The sequence below is a fragment of the Cariama cristata genome, unplaced genomic scaffold (assembly GCF_000690535.1).
Source record: "Cariama cristata isolate BGI_N322 unplaced genomic scaffold, ASM69053v1 scaffold15193, whole genome shotgun sequence".
In the NCBI taxonomy this organism is placed as follows: domain Eukaryota; kingdom Metazoa; phylum Chordata; class Aves; order Cariamiformes; family Cariamidae; genus Cariama; species Cariama cristata.
This window is the reverse complement of record NW_009607936.1, coordinates 290-19,185: the sequence shown is the minus strand read 5'-3', so window position 1 is coordinate 19,185 and position 18,896 is coordinate 290. Positions and strand designations below refer to the sequence as shown.

Below are 18,896 nucleotides of genomic sequence, written 5' to 3'. Positions count from 1 at the left end.
TTATTTCAGAACTAAAACCCTCAGCATCTACGGTTCTTTTCAGAAGCCACCAGAGCATGAGCAACATTCTTAAGTTACAACTTGATTTCACATTTACTTCAGAAGTTTAAGTTAATAAAGAAAAAAAAAAGCCCCTGTTTTTAAACACTATCAAAATGCACAAGGTGTCACTCAATTAGAACACAGATGTGTACACTCCAAACATGCCTAAAAAAACTTTCACTTCTGCAGAAGAACAGGTGTGCCTGTGCATATTCTTTAACTAGGAGTTACTTGTGGACGTGAACATGCCTGCTTGTATTTATTGGTATACGTAAATAATGTGCTGAACTAAAAATCTCTGCTTTGCAGTGTGTTGACAGAATGGGTAAGGTGACAACTGTATTAAAATAATTAAGTGTCATAAAGCCTAAGGATAAGTAAAAGATAACTTTCCTCGATTTACATTACAAATTTTCCTGTATTTACATCACAAATTGACCCACCAGTAGGAAAAAAAAGAGTATTTAAAAAAAATTAAAAATGTTATTTACAATTTTTTTAGTTGTAATTACACAACTTTAATTGTACAGTATTTTTAATATGCACAAACCTAATTTTATACAAAAAAGTTAGATATAGTCAGTTTTATTGCTTTACTACATGGAAATGGAAAACCAAACCTGACAAGTTTTGTGCTTCTGTTCATAAGTTTTTCATTCAGGTAGAGAAACCCTCTATCATTTGGTATTCAGATTTGTTTGTCAGGTTGGCATTAGTACTGTACCAGTGAAAATGGAATACATCTACTGCCTAACTAGAGCAATTTAGCTTTTACAAAATAGATACAAGTACCAACATTAATGAATTTGCAATTAACTTGTCAGGACTATTGCCAGGGTATGGCTGATAGTTACATGAAAGAGTAAGTTAAGGAACCACTCCTTCCAGTAAATTCCTCCTCTGAAAATTTAAGCAAAACAAAAGGACTTCACATGTTCGAAACAAACACATTTGTGTTTGAAAATTTTTAAGAAATGTGCTTGAAATAGGATAAATTCACAACCTCTTTTGTTTTTCAAAGGGGTTTTTCAAAATTTAGTATTTGCTGGAACTATTTAGTAAAGCAGACAATAATAAACAACATAATTAAGCACTAAAATCCCTTTCATTATTGAAAGTTACTATAGAAAAATCTTTACATATTAATTTAAAAGCATCACTTAAATGGAAAACTTTTAAATTAGATTTATACTGAATAGTTATGCTTCTGAATATACAGAGCAGGTAGAACTATTCCTCTGGTTTTTAGCACTTCAAACATGAGTTTTCAGACAGAAAATTCTGTTTATTTTCAGAATAAAAGCAGAATAAATGTTTCAAGCAATAGAAGACGACCACTCAGTGTTAAGAGTGCTTTCAGAACCCATTTTCACATTCATGTTTTCTCAACAAAATGCTGTTTGGGGCAGAACCAATTTACTTCTCACCTATATTAAGTTATTGATTCCCATAAAAATATTGTATTAGTACCCCCTGGTGTATATAATTATATCAGTATATAATAAAAATTTCAAAAAGAATAGCTTTTCAGACACTTCATAATAGCAATTTTAAAATTAAAGCTACTGAGCAGATAACACAGGTCATGGGTTCTTTTAGAAAGATTCGAAAGAGCTTAAGTTAAAATAGCTATTTCTTTTCTCTTAAGATCTCTACTCATTCTCTAATTCTCTTCATGAGGTAAGCTATGAGTAAGAAAAGTTGCATTGGCAAAAGTAGACCAATCTTGGCAGCGGGAGGAGATGCAGCTAGTCTGAGCAACTCTGGTTTTGTCTTATGAGCAGGAACTTCCTGTGGTATTGAACACTGTGCAGGAACAAGTGGAGGAACAGAGGTAACAGGAGATCACGCCACACAGAGCATTTTAATTAGAGATAACAAATCTGCAAATGTTAAAAATAAAAATAACAAAAAACAAACAAAACTTTACCGACATAGATTGAGGTCCTCCAAAATATATCTCGTATGATGCATTTTTTGCCTCCATTATTTGCTGTAAACTCTCAGGTAAGCTCTCTTATCAGAGCTTAAAACAGTTAAGAAATTAAAAAAATGTACCCGTTCAAGGAATGAAACAGTGATATGGCATCACTGAATACTTGTTTCGGGAAAAAGCATAACAGAGGGGGCAAAACCAGAGAGAACAATTTGACTTCAAATACATACGCACACCCCATGGTTTTAAAATGCAACTCAAAGTAAGTTTTAAAAGGCCAGATAATTTGTTTGCAAACATAATGAGCCTGATTATTTTAATAGAGAATAAATGCAGATCTGTTGCATAAAATAAGCTTTGATGATAATATTATATGTAGACATGCTACCAGCTTCCACCAAGAGGAAGCTCACCAAAAAATTAATCAGAGAGTCTGACATCAGGCATTACAGTCTCTTCAGAATCCCGTTTTAAATGATTACAACAGAAATATCACCTATAATTTGAATGACTGGTTTTCAAGAAGAAAACCATCTATATTTATGTGTTTAAACTAAGAAGTGGGAATCAAAAAGAAAACATATTGTACATGTTCTGGTACATTAGGTTTCTAGATTCCCAAAGCAAAAAAAACATAAGAAAATTAACCATCAGAAATCAGCAAAGAGACTAGCAATTAGCTTATAGCAAGCTGTTTCTGACTAATGATTTTTCCACTTTAGTTTTCCCAAGATCAAATTTATGATTTTTCTTTCATTTTACATAAACAGTTTCAGAAATATCTGCAGTTATACACACCATGTGCTAGTGTTCAACACAAGACAGGTTGTAAAAGCAGTATTTCCAAACTTTGGAATCACATAACCAAATAAGGCACAGAATATTTAATACAGTAGCTATTTTTCACAGCATTCAAGGATACATTGACAGATGTACAGTATGAAGTTACAGTGCAATTCAGAGTCCAAGGCAGTTTTTCTCATACATTTGAATATTTTGAAAATATTTGCAGCGCCATGGCCTCATTTCTTGGTAGAAGTCTTGTAACTTTGAGTGCATACAAATTCATTGTTTATCAATAATCCTTTTTTTCCAAGTAATTAAGTGCTACAATTTTGGCTTAGAAAGACAGCATTAGCCCTAAATGAACATCTGACATTTTAGGATGTTTGATAGAAACAATCAAGTTAACTAATTAGAAAAAAAATGACATGTAGCAAAATAATTACTATCCTAAAACTTTCAACTTTAGATAAAGCACTCGATACACCTGTAAGAGCTTATGTTAAGACAGTCTAATCAGTGTTCACCTAGCGACACATGCTAAATTTAAACTTCAGCTTGGTCCAAAGTATATATCTGAAAATGCTGACTGTGATGCAAATCAACAATGCTATAAACAGCGTATGTTTGCCTATTGTCTAGCTTTAAATAGATGATCTGTATCGGTACCCATCTCTACATAATTTCTGGGTTGTTTTCACCAAGTCCTTTTACCTGTCTTGGCCTCAGTTTCCAGCTATAACACTTTTCCATGGTTCAGTTCATGTATTTCAGTTGTAAAATCTTCAGTATAATGACCATATTGCAAACAGTGTTTACTCAATTAAACAGTATTCTCTCCACCTCTTGACTAACACACCTGAAATGCATTTCTGAGAGCCTGAGTTCCTTTTTACTTTGAACTGAGTGGACTAATGCAAAGAGAAGTTACTTTTTACCTCCTTCATTGTAAGTCAAAGGAGTAAAATCCTGTACAAATACTTCTCTTCTTAAGTCACATAAAGTAAAGTTTTCAGTTTGAGGATACGACGTTTTTAAGACAGGCCTCTCACTTGAGGAGCCTCCTTTGGAAATGCTCACCTGGACTGTCATGCTCTATAAAGTACACCTGATGTTAATCTGTTCAGACAACCCTAAGATTATTTTCTTAAGCTGGCTGTTAAAAAGGACTAATGACAAGTGTGAGTATGTATCACTAGACACCCAGCAGCCCTATTCTAACAAGGGTCATCAGATTTTCTCCTCATCTTCCAGTCTATCTCAGTGCATGTACAAACAGCGACATCGACGGTAGGTAGGTTGACCAGACCATTTCCAGACATCCCTCCCAATCTCAGCCATTCTGTGTACTAGATACTCCCCCCTGGAGCAACACACACTTAATACACATGCAGAAGACATTTGAAAATTTTGTATTTATCTTTATCCTTAAAGCACATGCAGACCCTTTGGTATAAAAGTTTTATACTGCAAATTTTTGCATGGATTACATAAAATTCCTGGCCTAACTCAAAATTATTTACTGAATTAAAAATTGTAAGAAGCTGAGATTTCTACATGAGGATGCTTTATTTAAAAACACCAGCAGCATTACTATTTGAAACAGCCTAGTTTATATCTCACCAAGAAAGATTAGTATTATCTTTGTCCTGGTTAGCGGATTTTTGGATTATAAAATCCTTACACAGTTAGCCTTTCATGAAGTACTGTTAGGGATTAAAAACATCCTTATGAACATGTTCTCATATAATGAAATCATAACAATTCAACTTCATTTTACCCAGAGGAGGAGATGCGTGCCAATTAAAAGCTCTTTTTTGAGGGTTCTATATCAGCAGGTTGAAAACGGGTTAGGCAATAAACTAGCAAAAAGGTTCTCAGCCCACAGAGGATTTTTTCTTTTTTATGTCAAGCACACTTTAAATCTCCTAAGCTGTTTATAATGATAGAGTTGCCAAAAATAGCCCAGCTAAACATCACAGAATTGGCTGCATCTGTTACAGAACACAAAGAGCCCCAAAACATTGCAGAATATTAGAAAAAGGTCTTAAAAAAAACCAAAACCAAAAACCAACAAGTAAAAATGGCATTTTCTGGAGGTTTGGGGTTTTTTATTTGTAAACAAAAATCAGTGCATCCATTTTAGGTACAGCTGTATCTTCATATTCATGAATAGTAGCACTGCCTGTGAGTAAAGAATCTGAATTTTTCAGTCAAAAGTACCACAGCAGCACCAAATGTCATGGTTAAGTCTTTCGGACAACAGGATTTCAGCATGCAGACTATTCCCCTGCATCCTCGTCAATGCCTCCCCCCTAGTTAATAGGATTCTAATGTGTACCAGGACCTATTCTTAATGAGGTTCTGTTCCAACTCAAGAACGGCAGCGCGGGTGAATACCAAGTCACAAGAACCCTCTCCTCTTCACTAGCTCTACCTGAAGCAACCAGTAAGGAATAGACTCCACTGAGAAACAACACAGTATGAATCGCGCTCCTCTCTTTGCTGGTGTAGTAAGGCTGCGCTGCCCCAGCTATGCTAACGTGGCACAGAGCTAAACAAACAGGAGAAGCATTTAGCTGTCTTCTGCAAAGTTATCCACACTGCACAGAGCAAGACCTAGGACTAACTACGGTAATATCAGCAGAGTGCATTCAGAATCATGGTACTATTGGTACTGTATAGACAGTTACATACAGGTTGGTTTTTTGTTTTGCCTTTTTTTAATTGGTATCAGCTGACTACTTCTATAAGTCACTTGCCCAACTCTGTACAGACTAACACAAATTAAAGGAGACATGGTGAGAACACTAAACGAGTATTTCTGGAGGAGGCACAACGAGACTCAAGGTGCAATTTCATGCTTGGTTAAAGGCAGGCTACAACTGCTGCTACTAAAAGAGGAGTCAACCTTCTCTCTGTGCTTACATTGGCTCTGGCAATCCTGAAGCTGCACAGCGAGTTGGATCACCTTAATAACTCAAGTGAAAATGAACTGTGTTCCCTGCCAGCCCCAGTTCCTGAGCAGTTACTATAGCTGATGTGAGGGAACTGCCATAAAGATGCAGACAGGACCAGACGATTCGTGACTTTTCATTTTGGCAGCAAGCAGTCTTGGAATAACATGTCAGTCATGAAGTATCAGGTATCACTGATAAGGCATTATTTTTCAGCAACATATGCCTTGTTCACAGCTGGTCTAATTTTCATATGGTCAGCAAAAAAACCCCAATTTACCATTCTCATCTTAGAAGCAAAAAATTATTTTAAAGAAAATAATTCTATAGTAATATTTTCTCCAGTTTTCTTCTCAGAATGAATTATTTTCCTTGAAATTTTCCTCAGGTTGCTGTAACATAACACATGTTTCAGCCTGAGGCGTAATATCCTTGCTGTTATAAGCAAATAAAAGTCAGGATTTTTCTACAGGGAGTGCTTCACAGAAGCTTCTATTCACATCTTGAGATATGAATATCAATGTGAATCTATAAAAGCTCCTGCCACTCCCCACAAAAAGATCTTGACTTTCATTTCTATTTAATAGAGGAACTTCCATATACCACTAGCACTAACTGGAACTCTGGATATTTTTTAGGCTGTTAGCTGTCATAAAAACCTTTGTGTATTCTTGCAAAAATTGATCAATCACAGACTGATCTATGTAAGCAACTTGGACTTTCTACTTTTACCTATCTGTGAGTTTAAATTTCAATATATTCATCTTAAAATGCTACCTGGAATGCTCAACTATGCTACCCATGCTGCTAAAACAAAATTCCAAAGGATTTATAGAACCAAGTGTGTTAGAATTGGTTATCACATGACACTGATAATGGTAAGCAACCATATATTTAATTTTCCAGTTGGAATTTCCACTTGACAGCTTCATGCAGCAATGTGCCAGAACTGAATATTAAAGTTTGACTACATGCTAAAGCAATTAACTTAATCCCCAACATTTATAAGCATCTTAATTAAATTTATGGACTCTTTCCTCTCTCATTCCCACGCTACTAAATAGGACAAAAATAAGCTCTCTTTCCAAAATTACTATACATGAATTCATGCACATTAAACATCTAGCAGAAGATAAAGCATTTCAGAATTTATTTAGTGTGTGAATAAATTAAGTTTAGAACAATATCTAAGTGTGCTTGGAGGTATGAACCAGGTATGCAAGCGATAAATAGATTCATCATAGTAACTGAAGGCTAAATTGCATTGCGTATTTCACAAAAAAAACCCCAAACAAAACAAAGCCACTACCACCAAAGGAAGAATACAGTTCATCTACCATAAGAAAAGTTGTCTCCAGTACTCGTTTGTGAAGACTGGATTATAAATAGATTATAGGATTGCTCATATAGTAATAGAAGAATAAAATCTCACATGCTATTTTCTCGATCAGTGACAGAACTAACTACAACAAAATAGAATGAAGTCATACTGAAATCTTCAAGAAACAAATTATAAGACCAGTCTTGAAAACATTCTTCTGAATGAACTATAAAACTATTTTCAGTCTCAAGATGAAGAAAATGCAGCCCTGCTTCTAATTCAGTTGCAAACTGAGTGCTAGGGCACAGCATCACAAAGAACATGAAACAATGCTTTAATGGCGAACACAAAATTGTTCAGAACAAGCATTAGTTCTGATTAAATTATCATCAAGAAGTAGGAAATGTTATTACGTTATTCATTTTGGCAGTTATTTTCAAAACCCAGAATTTTCAAATTGTAGATATTAAATTTAAATAATTAAAAATTAAAAAAAAAATCAGAAGTAGCGAGGTCATATAATTACTGAATACAATATTCCAAAACCAACTCTTTACAACCATCAATGAAATTTACTAAAATATTAGAAGGAAACTGCAATACATTACATTGTATACTTTGTGATAAATATTTTTAGGAAGGTATGTAACACTTCTATGACTTACCAGCAGTGAAGTCATTATTTAAATCTATGAACGCATGCGAGTGCGGTATATACATTTTACTTTGAGTTTCCAATGCAGCATACCGTGATAAGTTCCTACAGACAATAAAAAGCAATACGTTTCATCAACACCGAGGAACTGTTAATCACTATAATATACCTTTAAAAAAAAAATAATTGGGAAACTTTAAATAAAATTGAACAGAAAGCATGTTCTCTTAATGTTAAGCTAAAATTACTACTTAGCTTACAATACGCTAAGTAACTAGAGTAATTGCTTGAAAGGTTCTGCGAAGGATGATTCATAGCATAGTGGCTTCAGTTAAATTTTATTAACTTTCTAAAGCAACTTTTTTTGTACACAGAAAGGTATCACTACCCACAAAGTGAAATTTTGTGCCTAGACTTCAACTGTAAATCTTGAGACACTGATTGCTGTCCTCCCCAGCTTCCTCAAGCAGTTTTACTATCAGTACTTCTGAAATTAAAAAAAAGATAAGCAAAAATGGAATAATCACATGTTGTTAAAGCAGCTCATGCCTGCTGCATGTAAATTTATTTTCATGGACTTTATTTTCTGTCACTTAAAAAAAATCAACACAAGAATCAAACTGTCACATTATGATGGACTACAGGCTAATTATGTCAGTTCCCAAGCAGGTGATACATTTATTTATTTATTTATAAACATACATGCCCTGCTGGTTTCTGTTCAAAATATGACTGAACTTCCAGCAAACCTCCTTATTAGCAGCTCACTGAAATATAACAAATCCTTCAAAAGTCATAGCAGTTGAATCAACAGATATGTTACTTTCAGAACCCTTAGCCAATACACTCAGAAAAATGTCAGTATGTACTATACAATGCGCTATACAATAGCAGTACAGTGATATTACTACTGTCTGGAATGACTTTGTTTATTCCAGTGATATTATATACATATTACTGAAGTCACAGAATCATAGAATCATTTAGGTTGGAAATGACCTTTAAGATCGTTGAGTCCAACCATAAACCCAGCATGGTCAAGACCACCACTAAACCATGTCCCTAAGCACCACCTCTACACGCCTTTTAAATGCCTCCAGGGAATGTGACTCCACCACCTCCTGGCAAGAAGAAAAATAAGCTTCTGATTACTTCCCAGAGATCATAACTAAGTCTTAGAAATGATAAAAAGAATAATTTAATCTTAAAGAAATAATTAAATATTTTCTATAGGTTCTTCTATGTATTCAGTTTTGAAGATACCCAAGAAAGTTAGTTACACAGCTCTAGTGTAAATTTAAAAATATTTTAGATTAAAAATAGAAAATTGCTTTTCTAAGCAAATGACATACAAGACATTGCCTAGGCTGTTACCTATAGCATCTAGTCTTATTTTGAGCTGTACTGAGTAAGTTTATATGTATCCTAATCCTACTGAAAGGATTTCTTCACCAAAATGAAACAAATCTCTCCCATATCTTCAAAAGCTCATAAAATTCTTCAATATATAATCAGTGCAACGTGTCCAGAAACACCCTTGTGAATTTTTAATCTCTGTTCCATAAGCCATCAATTTAAATAAACGTAATGGTGATAAAATTCAAGCTGGGACTAATGATCAAAACCATATTGCCAAGAAGGGTATAGTTTCCATTTACACATTTCAGTGTTATTTACCCTACTTCACTTCTGAATGATCTCTGAGGAAAGGAAAATAGCCAGTAAGGAACAACAGGTATAGCTTTTTTAAACTCACTGATGGGCTGTGGGTGGGGTAAGCCTTATTTAAACGTTCCTGAAGGGCCATGGAGATGCATGATAGAAAGCTGATATATTGTTGCCATAGAGACAGAGTAATCATCTCATTGATTTTTTTCCAGTGGTAACAGACCTCTTTTGAAACAATAGCTAAAGAAAGCCACATAGGAATGCAAAGACTTCCTAACACACTCTTTTGATTAAAATAAACTTCAGTATTGATTGTATGCAAACCTAAACCAGCTGTGACACCAACACGTGGATTTCTCCTGAAACACACAGAACTGCAAGTTTCTACGTTACTGTTACTGAATAACATTCAAGACAATCCTATCAAGTTCCACTTCAAAGCTGCAAAACAGCAAGTCAGAAGATGCTTCTTCAAACTGATCCTCTAAGAAAACACAAGCCCAGTTCCTACTTTTTCTAATTATTCATTGGAAATTATTCATTAGGTCAAAAGAAAGTAGTTCAAAAAGGAAATGTCAAAAGAGTGGTTTTCATATCATCACAAAGCTAAGAACAACATATTTATTTTGACATTTATAATCCAACTCACATCCTAAAAATAATTTCTGCTATCCTTTCAGCACATTCTTTGACAACTGAGAGAAAAATCTCTAAACCAGGGAGAGGCCTAATTCAAGATTCCCTCTTTTGAGGCTTGTTTCTTTTTCAAAGAATGCCCAAACCCACACCACTATCAGTAAAGTTCTTCCTTACAGAAGTTCAAGACTGAATGTATGCTAAGTTCAGTTTGGCAAAAGTCACAGGAAAAGATGTACAGACCCATATTTTTAGTTGTTGGTGGGTTTTTTGGGGTGGTGGGTTTTTTTGGTTTTGGTTTGTTGTGTTTTTTCTTTTTTTCAAAAAAAAAGAAAAGGTCATAGTGTTCAATAATACACAATCCTAGCAGCTCTCAAAAGCCAAAGTTTTCTTTTTCTTGATCAGATTACAAACTTCAAAAGCAGTATCAGGAAAACTGAGTAGAATGTGAATTGACGTTCTCTAGGGTCCAGTAATGTCTTTAACAAGTAACTTAGAACTTATCTTCATAAAACAGATTTAAAGTTCTTTGGCATCTTGCCCAATATTAGAAACATTGCTACTTTTAAATTTTTTGTTTAGAGACTGGTTCTTCTGAGTCAGTACAGATCTATTCTTTTGTTATGCTTTGATTTCAGCATTCATACCCAAAACAGTTAAACAAAAATAATCCTTTGCATAGTCCTTACTAACCATTTAAATATGCCATTAAAACAATCATTTTTATCCTGATATTTGCTAGCTAGTCCCATTCTAGAAATTCCAGGGCTAGCAGAAACTTTTAACAATGAAACTTACTCCCCTTTACTGCAATCTCATCTTTTAAGACTTCGATTTGCTGGAGTGGCCTTAGCCACTCTTTAACACAAAAGATGTGACACAGAGAACATCACTTGCATGCACACTTACATTGCTGATTAAAGCTGCCTTCGCCTTATGTCTCTATAAATCTCTTCCCCCAATAAGCATACCAAATATTTTTCTTAATATATAGCTTAATACCCTTACACTTTGCACTTCCCATGCTTTTCATTTCCCATGTTGTCTAACCTTCCCATTATAATTAATTTCCTAGATAAATGAGCGCTGAATTTTTTTTTTAAGTTTACCCCAAACTCTTGCACATTTTCCTTTTGCCATCCCTTACATTATAAGATCTGTTCCAGTACTTTTCACATCATCAACCTGTCACTTCATCTATTAGACTAAATGCAGCTTAAATTCTACAGACGCTACTTAAAGAGTTTGGTTTCTATTTTTGTAGAGTACAGAATTCTGTAATACAGATTATAATAATAAATATCAAACTGTACCAAACAAAGAAGACTACAACTGTTCCAAGAAACAATTATCCTATTTCTCATGTCAAATAACAGGGTTTTTGTTTTCTTAGCTCTCATGGAATGTCTACTTCCCCTATAAAATAACATTTTAAAAATTAGATCCAGAGCGTCATAGAATGTTTAAAGATACACATGGAAGTGAGAGAAGATTCATATGTTTGCACAGTTCCAGTTAAACATGAGTCTTATGCCTCTTTAATAAGAAGAGAAATGGATGCACAATGAATAAGTTATCAAAATTCATGCTAATAAACAAACCCTTAGCTTACCCGCCTATCAATATCTGTGGCTTACTTGAATCACTTGTGACACCAAAGACATCAGGAATCAAGTCTCCATTAAAGCTGAAAGTGCAAAACAATTTCAGTATCACCTTAGTCATTATAGGAGTTGAAATTAACTGTTCTTGAGTTAACCTGTATTTGGTTAGCATTTTCCTGCCAAGCAATGAAGACTTTTCAGCTATGTAGTCTTTTCTGAATTTTGGCTCTTGTCTGAGCTGCTGCTAGTAGTACGCTTCCTTCAGTATTTTATAGTATGCCATGCATTTCATTTTCCAGCTATATTTCCCCCTTCTGTTTTGTTTGGCATTTCACACAGAAGTGCACTGTGAAAGGGATATTTGCTCAGTCTGATAAGCCAGTAAGGTTTTTGCTTTACAAAATTCACCAAAAAATGCATGGCTCTTTTTCTGCATAAAACAGAGTACTGAAATTAAAAAAATTTAAAAGTTAACTATTGCCAGGATGACTTAATATGTGAGACTCGTAGAGATGATTGTTACATTTCATCATCTTTTGTTAGAACAGTTGACATTACACAAACCACTCTGTTCTTAAAAGATAAAGAGCAGGCGTTTCAAATTTTAGCATTAAAATATATTTAAGATGCTTTTAGTCACCATTGTAAATGTTGTTTTCTAAAAAAGCAGGTCATACTTACTCCATTACCAGAGGCTCATCATGAAAAATCTTATTTAACATGGTTTTATGGTTAAGATCTGAAAACAGAAAACATTGACTCAGTTACCAGTATGTTATGACATTTGCATTTTTAAGTTAGATATAATTCTTCTATTAATTTACAACCATCAATTTTATGATTAAAAAAAAAATAAAATCAGCCACCACTGAACATAAGCAACTAAATGGCTTCCTGAAATTATGCAGGAAAGGTGAATTACAGTTACAATGCTGAAGCTTCTTCTCTCTCCCCTGAACTCTTCAACAAATTATTCTAAATAGATCTTAGTGAAACATATTTCTATATATGACTGCAATCACACAGACAAATGTAATCTGAAATAGCTGGGATGAGGACAGTCTAAAAATTTAACATTGTACATAAGACCTCTGTTTAACGTTTTGTCACTGTAAAAATAATTCTTAATCATATATACTGAGTGTTTGAAATTAGGATTAGAGGCAGATTGCCTAAATGGGAAGCAAGAATTTTAAGTCCTAATCAGGTTATCACCTCTCAGACTTCACTTTTACTTGTAATGCAAACTCTTTGCCACATCATCCCCATTTCCTCTCTATAATGTTTCTTTGTTTCCAGTTTCTACATCTTATATGACAGTACCCTCCTATTGACTTGTCTGTCACACTTCCATTACCCAAGTAGGCACCACATACCTTCCCACTAGCCTCACTACATATCAACGACTGCCTGAATTTTTAACCTCTGACTCCTTTTGTAAGCCCCATATGCTCATTTGTGCCTCTCCCAGTATTTGTTTATTCAGAAGCAAGACAGCATATATCAATCCAAACCCTTCATATTCTTCCCAATAGTACAGATACATCCTATTCTTTTAATACTTGATCCAGTGCACTTTCCCAGGTTCCTTGTTTCACCTCTGATTAAAGCCAGAAGCAATGGTGGTATCTAAGGCCATTGCTTGCCTCACCTGTAACCACTTTATAACACAGTTGTTTATAATAGTGATTATTCTTCAGTAGTTTTTGTGGATTTAAGAGTATCTTCTTTTGTTTCTCTCCTTCAAACGCTAAGCTCTTCCCCAAACCCTTTCCTAGCAAAAACTCGATTTGAAAGTTCTTGAAAACTTCCAGTGATTGGACTCGAGAAACCTCTCTCTCTCCCCCAAAACCTACTTTAGTGTGTCACCGTCTTTAAAGAATTTGGTTTAACAGAAATAAGAGTGTTCTATTACCGTTGGTAAGCTCAAGTATGATATTTTGAAAGTTTATGCACTTTATGAACTTTACACCAGGTTCTCAGTGCATTTTAAATTCAAGCTAAGTCTTTTGAGATAATCTTTGTGAAACTGACATGCATAATGGGGAAGCCATGAGAAGTAGCCCGCCAGTTAGCAGGTTACTGTCAAACTATAATATTTTTTGGTTATGTCCGTTGCATGATATAAAGTAACAGTTTTAGCTCTGTTCTCTTTCATTAATTATTGAATACAGTTTAACAGCAAGATAATACATGAGTATGAAGCTGAATAGCTGCTAATCCCTATTTTAGTTGTAAAAACAATCACTACACTGTTAAATGAGTTGTAACTTTCTGACAATACTTTGAATTATTAAAAAGTCTAACAATCTTATTAATAAGCAGTCTCAGCAACTCACCTAATGTTTGGTTATGCCCCCAGAAAATAAACACTGAAAGTTCATCTCTGCCATGATTTTGTGCCTGGGTAGTCAGGAGGACATCCATTTGTGAATCACCATCATAATCTCCAGGAACTACACTGGTTATGTTAACACCGAGAGACCTAGAATTAAAAACAAACCAAAAACCTCACATGCAAATAATTGTACAAATGTGTGCATGAGAATTGAAAGTACTTGTGTGTTCAAAGGCTTGCTTTTTCCTCCCAATTATTATTAGTTGGTCCAATACAATATTATCCTTCAACAACCTCGCTTTTTATAAAGTCCTTATCTATTACAAAAGTAAGTTTAAATCAAGCATTTTGCAGGCTGTCTTCCTCTAAGGAAGGATGACATTTTGAACTCTAAACTTCAGCTAACAGGCATTCTTCAGCCATATTCTGTTTGTTAATGCTATCTAGACTTCATTAAATCCCTTCATTTGTTGTAGAACCAGTCCTCCAAAATGTGTTTCAGAGAGCAGGATCATTTGGTGGCATTCCAAGAGCAAGACCATAAAGCAACAGGAGCAGTTTAAGCAGCAGGAGTCAGACACATAGCTAGATCTTTTTAAAGACAATGTAATCTCCTCCTATCTTCTGCCACGTCTTACCACTCCTCCCTACATTTGTTTGTTCTTTCTAGTTTTGTTTTTTTTTACTTGGTTAACTACTCAGAGACTCTGCTTTACACACACAAACATGGATCATTGTGTTAAGAATTAAAAGCAGATAATTTCTAATGCACTAAACAAATTAGCTCCTTCCAAGATAGGAGGCAATAAGGAAAAATAAAAATATATAGAACTATGGAAGATGAAGCTGAGCTAGAACAGCAACTTAACTTTTAATAGACATAACATTATTAGTAAGCATTATTCACAAGCAATAACATATCCTGTAATACTATTATAGTTAAAACTATACATATATATGTACATAAACACACAGATTGTTTTACATTAAAAAAAGCATCAATTTTTAATAAAAGCCGCATTTAAACTTTGGAAAGGAATGGTTCTCTACACAGAAATACGAGAACACCATTCTCCATATCTCTTTCTAAAGCAGATGATATTGGCTGGATTGCATTAGTAAATACAGCAACTAGAAGAATATCCCTGAAAACATTGTCTTGGGACAGAGACTAATACTACCTGCCAAAAAAACCCTTAACCTATGATATGGAATGATAATTACTTTACTAGGAAATAATGTCCTGAAAAACCAAGTCAACTGCAAAAATATTCTAAGATACCGGTAATTTTAATACTAATTAGAGGGCAAAAGAACAAAGCATAGAAATTCCCTAAGGGGGTGGGAAGTCACACCAATTAGGTAATAATATGAATGACAAAACTCATCTCCACAAATTCTGTCATTTGACCCACAAAATCCAAACAAATCAAACCAAGAATGTATCAGGAAATTAATCAGGAAACTGGGCAAAGAACTGGAGCTCTAAGGGCAAGCTGAACAACATAGTCAAATACATAACAACAGCACAGACAATTCCAGTCATGTTCCCAGGCTGCAGGGATGCTCTTTCAAGAAAAATGGCCACTTACATTGTTTCACCATTGAATATCAATACTTACTTCATTGGTAACTTAACACGGGGCTTAAAGTAGGGTTCCTTTTGGTCAGCCAAAAAGATAATCAACTCATTTCCTGCAAAAGCAAGTAAGACAATGAATAACAGAGGAGGATTGCAAATGGTTTATATACAAAACCAACATTTAAAAAGCTATGCCACCAATAGTCATTCTGCACAGTAGCAAAAACTTTGAAAGTCTTCCCCTACAACTACTTCCTCCTCATTTGAAAGGAAGCAAAAGGAGCACTTCAATACACCTATAAATCTAACTGCATCTCAAAGGAGTGCTAATATCAAGAACTGTCTTTGGGGCTTAGTGTTAAGACCTTTCTCTCTCCTATTACTATCTCATTGCTTAAAATAAAATTTCCTATAATGAGTTAAGAAACATTACATGTGGAAAAGTAGTAGGCATCAGTTCCATACAAATAATTAAAGCTTAAAAGCTAACGCAAATGAATTCTTTTAATACTGTCTCTGACATAGCAGGATCTGATACTACTTTCCGAAATCGGATGACAAAAACACTTTAAGTGAAACTCACAGAAGTAACCTGGTTCCCTGCAGCACTTCCTCATTTAAAGGCAATGATACAAGCCACTATCATTTAATTATTTCAGGAAGATCTAAATAAAAGTCTGGATTTTATGTTGCACAAATAATTGAAATTCAGGGAAAGAAAAAACCCACAATTTACCTGAACAATGAAATGTATTTTCAGTCAGTAAACCACCATACACACACCCTTACTTCTGCAAGTAAAACAATAGTTCATAGCCAAAGAAAAAATTACAATTTTTTTACTCATTCTTTATTATAATTGTTTTCTGCATTCTCCAAGAAACTCACCTGTAGCATCCCAAACTGCAAGAGCTAGGTTACCTAATCAAAAATAATTCTATGGCTCCAAATTTGAGCTACCACAGTGTATTTCAAGAACATCATTCTGTTCACAGCTGTGAAACAGCAGAATACAAGCTTCCTGGCTATGAAAAAAAAATAACTGCCATAAACATATTTGCCAAGGAGAATATGCCAATAAGTAAATGAAAACAAACCCTTTCAAAATGTATAGGGGCGACGAGTGCAGTCCCATCTGGCAAACTAATAAAGCCTAGGTTGCACTACACATTCACAGATGATTGAAAAAGTTGGCACACAGTAAGGTGAAAAAGCAGTCAACCCACAGCTTTATTAGCAAAAGCTTAACCACCCAGCAGGCTAAAACTTGTAATTCCAATTTCACACTATAGACTTTCACCTGCCTTTTTATCATCTATGTGGTAAAGTAATGATGATGATGATGAAGCAAATGTGTTTTTACACATACCAGGTTCCAAGTCAATTATACTGCTCAGAAATGAAATTTTATGGTCACTAAAGACAGATTTACAAAAAATTTCAGCTCAGTGCTCATCAATAGTCAAAGCAAACTGACCACTGGAAATTATGAGATGAACAGAAAACAAAATCATTATGTCATTACATCAATCCATAGTGCACACATTATAAATGCTGTTTGCAGTTCTTGTCCTCTCATCTCAGAAAGGATACAGAAGAAAGGAAAAAAGTACATAGAAGGGTTTGAAAACAGGGAGCAGATTCCATACAAACAACAATTACGTAGATTAGAGGTCTTCAGTCTGAACATCTGAGTGAGGATACCACAGTTTTCAGAATTCCCCAATGAAATGCAGGTGAATAGGGGAATGATCACTTGCTGCCCTGTGCTATTAGAAGAGGCATTTAACACAACTAGAAGGTGATAGGTTGAACATGCACACAGCATGAGCTTCCCCACTTATCCCTGTTTTGTGCTTAGACTTACAAAACAAGTAAGTGTATGTACAATTCCATTTATTTGTAAATTTTTACTTTCAAAAATTGACTAAACCCAGGGTCCGCTGGTAATTTTTAATTGTTCCTGCAACAAGATACTTCTGGATTTAGATTACCTCTTATATTTAGCTAGTTTACCCTCTCAAAAAGTTCCAAGTACAAACTGATTTTTCTTTCACGTATCTGAACATATTGAATGTTACTCTCATTCAACTGAAGTAATTCAAGATCAGAACAGTAATATAAATCCAGCAGAAGGCCCCAGACATCATCCCCATTTCTTTATTAAGGGTCAGGATTATTAGGACTGGGCTTCTTTACCAGATCATTGTTCCTCAAAGTCTAGTATTATCTCCAATACTCACTTCTTTGGCGCTATTTAGAATTGGCTACTACTGTTTATTCTACTACTTAGAATTCTACCATTTAGAATTGGCTATAACTTTTTGTTCAGATGGTATTCCCTACATTTTTCAAGCTATGTTTTGTTAAGACTTAAATTACGAAAAATAATGTTTTGAAGTAAGTTATTTCAGGCAAAAAAATACCAAGTAGGAAAACTATAGCAAGTGATGCTGTGCAGAGACAAAGAAGAAAACACGAGTCTTGTTTCTAAAACTTTTAACTATTCACATTTTTATACGTATTCATCTGTAAGACAGGAAAATAAAAATTGAACCTCTTATCACTGACATTTATTTTGAATCTCATCTTTTTTCAGCAGATGAGCCAGTGAAACATTTTCAAGGAGCCATACATTTAAATATCTCAACTAGATGGGAAATTCACTCATGCTTTACTGAAGCTACTTATGGAAACATTTCTGAGATTGAAGGAGAAAGAAAAAAAAAAGGTGAATTTGAGAATAAACTCATTATCTTAACGTGTAGTTTCAAGAAATAAAAAAAAAGCAAAGATTCATATCCGCAAGTAACACTGACATTAAGCTCTGATTTGGGGTTCCCCCTGTATCTGAAGCCTAAACAGAAACTCACGGCAGATGACAGCTATGTGGAACAAATTTATCTAGCCTTCCACTTTAACATAATGTTCAAGATAGGATAACGTGCATTTTATCCTCTTTACAACTGTGAAGTGTTCATCTCCGCTTCCTAAAATGGTGTGAAAACAGGAGCGAAAACCAGTTTGTGACTATTCACTCTGCAGGACAAAGTCTTTCACAACCATATTGTGATTATTTCACAAGCATAAATTCAACTCTAAAGAAAAATATTTCTTGCCCTATATGAAGTCATATTTTAGTGTAAATGGAAGGCATCGTTTCCCATACAAGAAATATCTCTGGAGCAAAGCAAATGTCAATTTTAATCTTGCAAATAATTTTATTGTTCGCTGTGCTGGCCCTCAGCAAGACTGCAAAGAGAGCCAAAGGCCGAACGCTGTGCTTTAGAAGACAAGGTGAAGCACAGGCAGCGAGTAATTCACATGGTCGGAGGGCATCTCCCGCCCCACTCCCTGCTCCTCGCAGGACAACT

General features: G+C 34.7%; 1 protein-coding gene across 1 annotated transcript in view; it reads right to left on the bottom strand.

Annotated features, from left to right (window-relative positions):
• The window catches only part of ITFG1 (integrin alpha FG-GAP repeat containing 1), a gene marked incomplete at its 5' end in the record, with an annotated part of 82,583 nt that extends 66,948 nt beyond the window's left edge, over positions 1-15,635 (bottom strand). The window contains 5 exons of the mRNA XM_009696942.1: positions 7,705-7,799; positions 11,611-11,685; positions 12,284-12,341; positions 13,942-14,087; positions 15,563-15,635. Coding sequence (XP_009695244.1) covers positions 7,705-7,799; positions 11,611-11,685; positions 12,284-12,341; positions 13,942-14,087; positions 15,563-15,635 — 447 coding nt within the window. The remainder of the gene's footprint in view (positions 1-7,704; positions 7,800-11,610; positions 11,686-12,283; positions 12,342-13,941; positions 14,088-15,562) is intronic.
• Between the last annotated feature and the right edge of the window lie 3,261 nt (positions 15,636-18,896).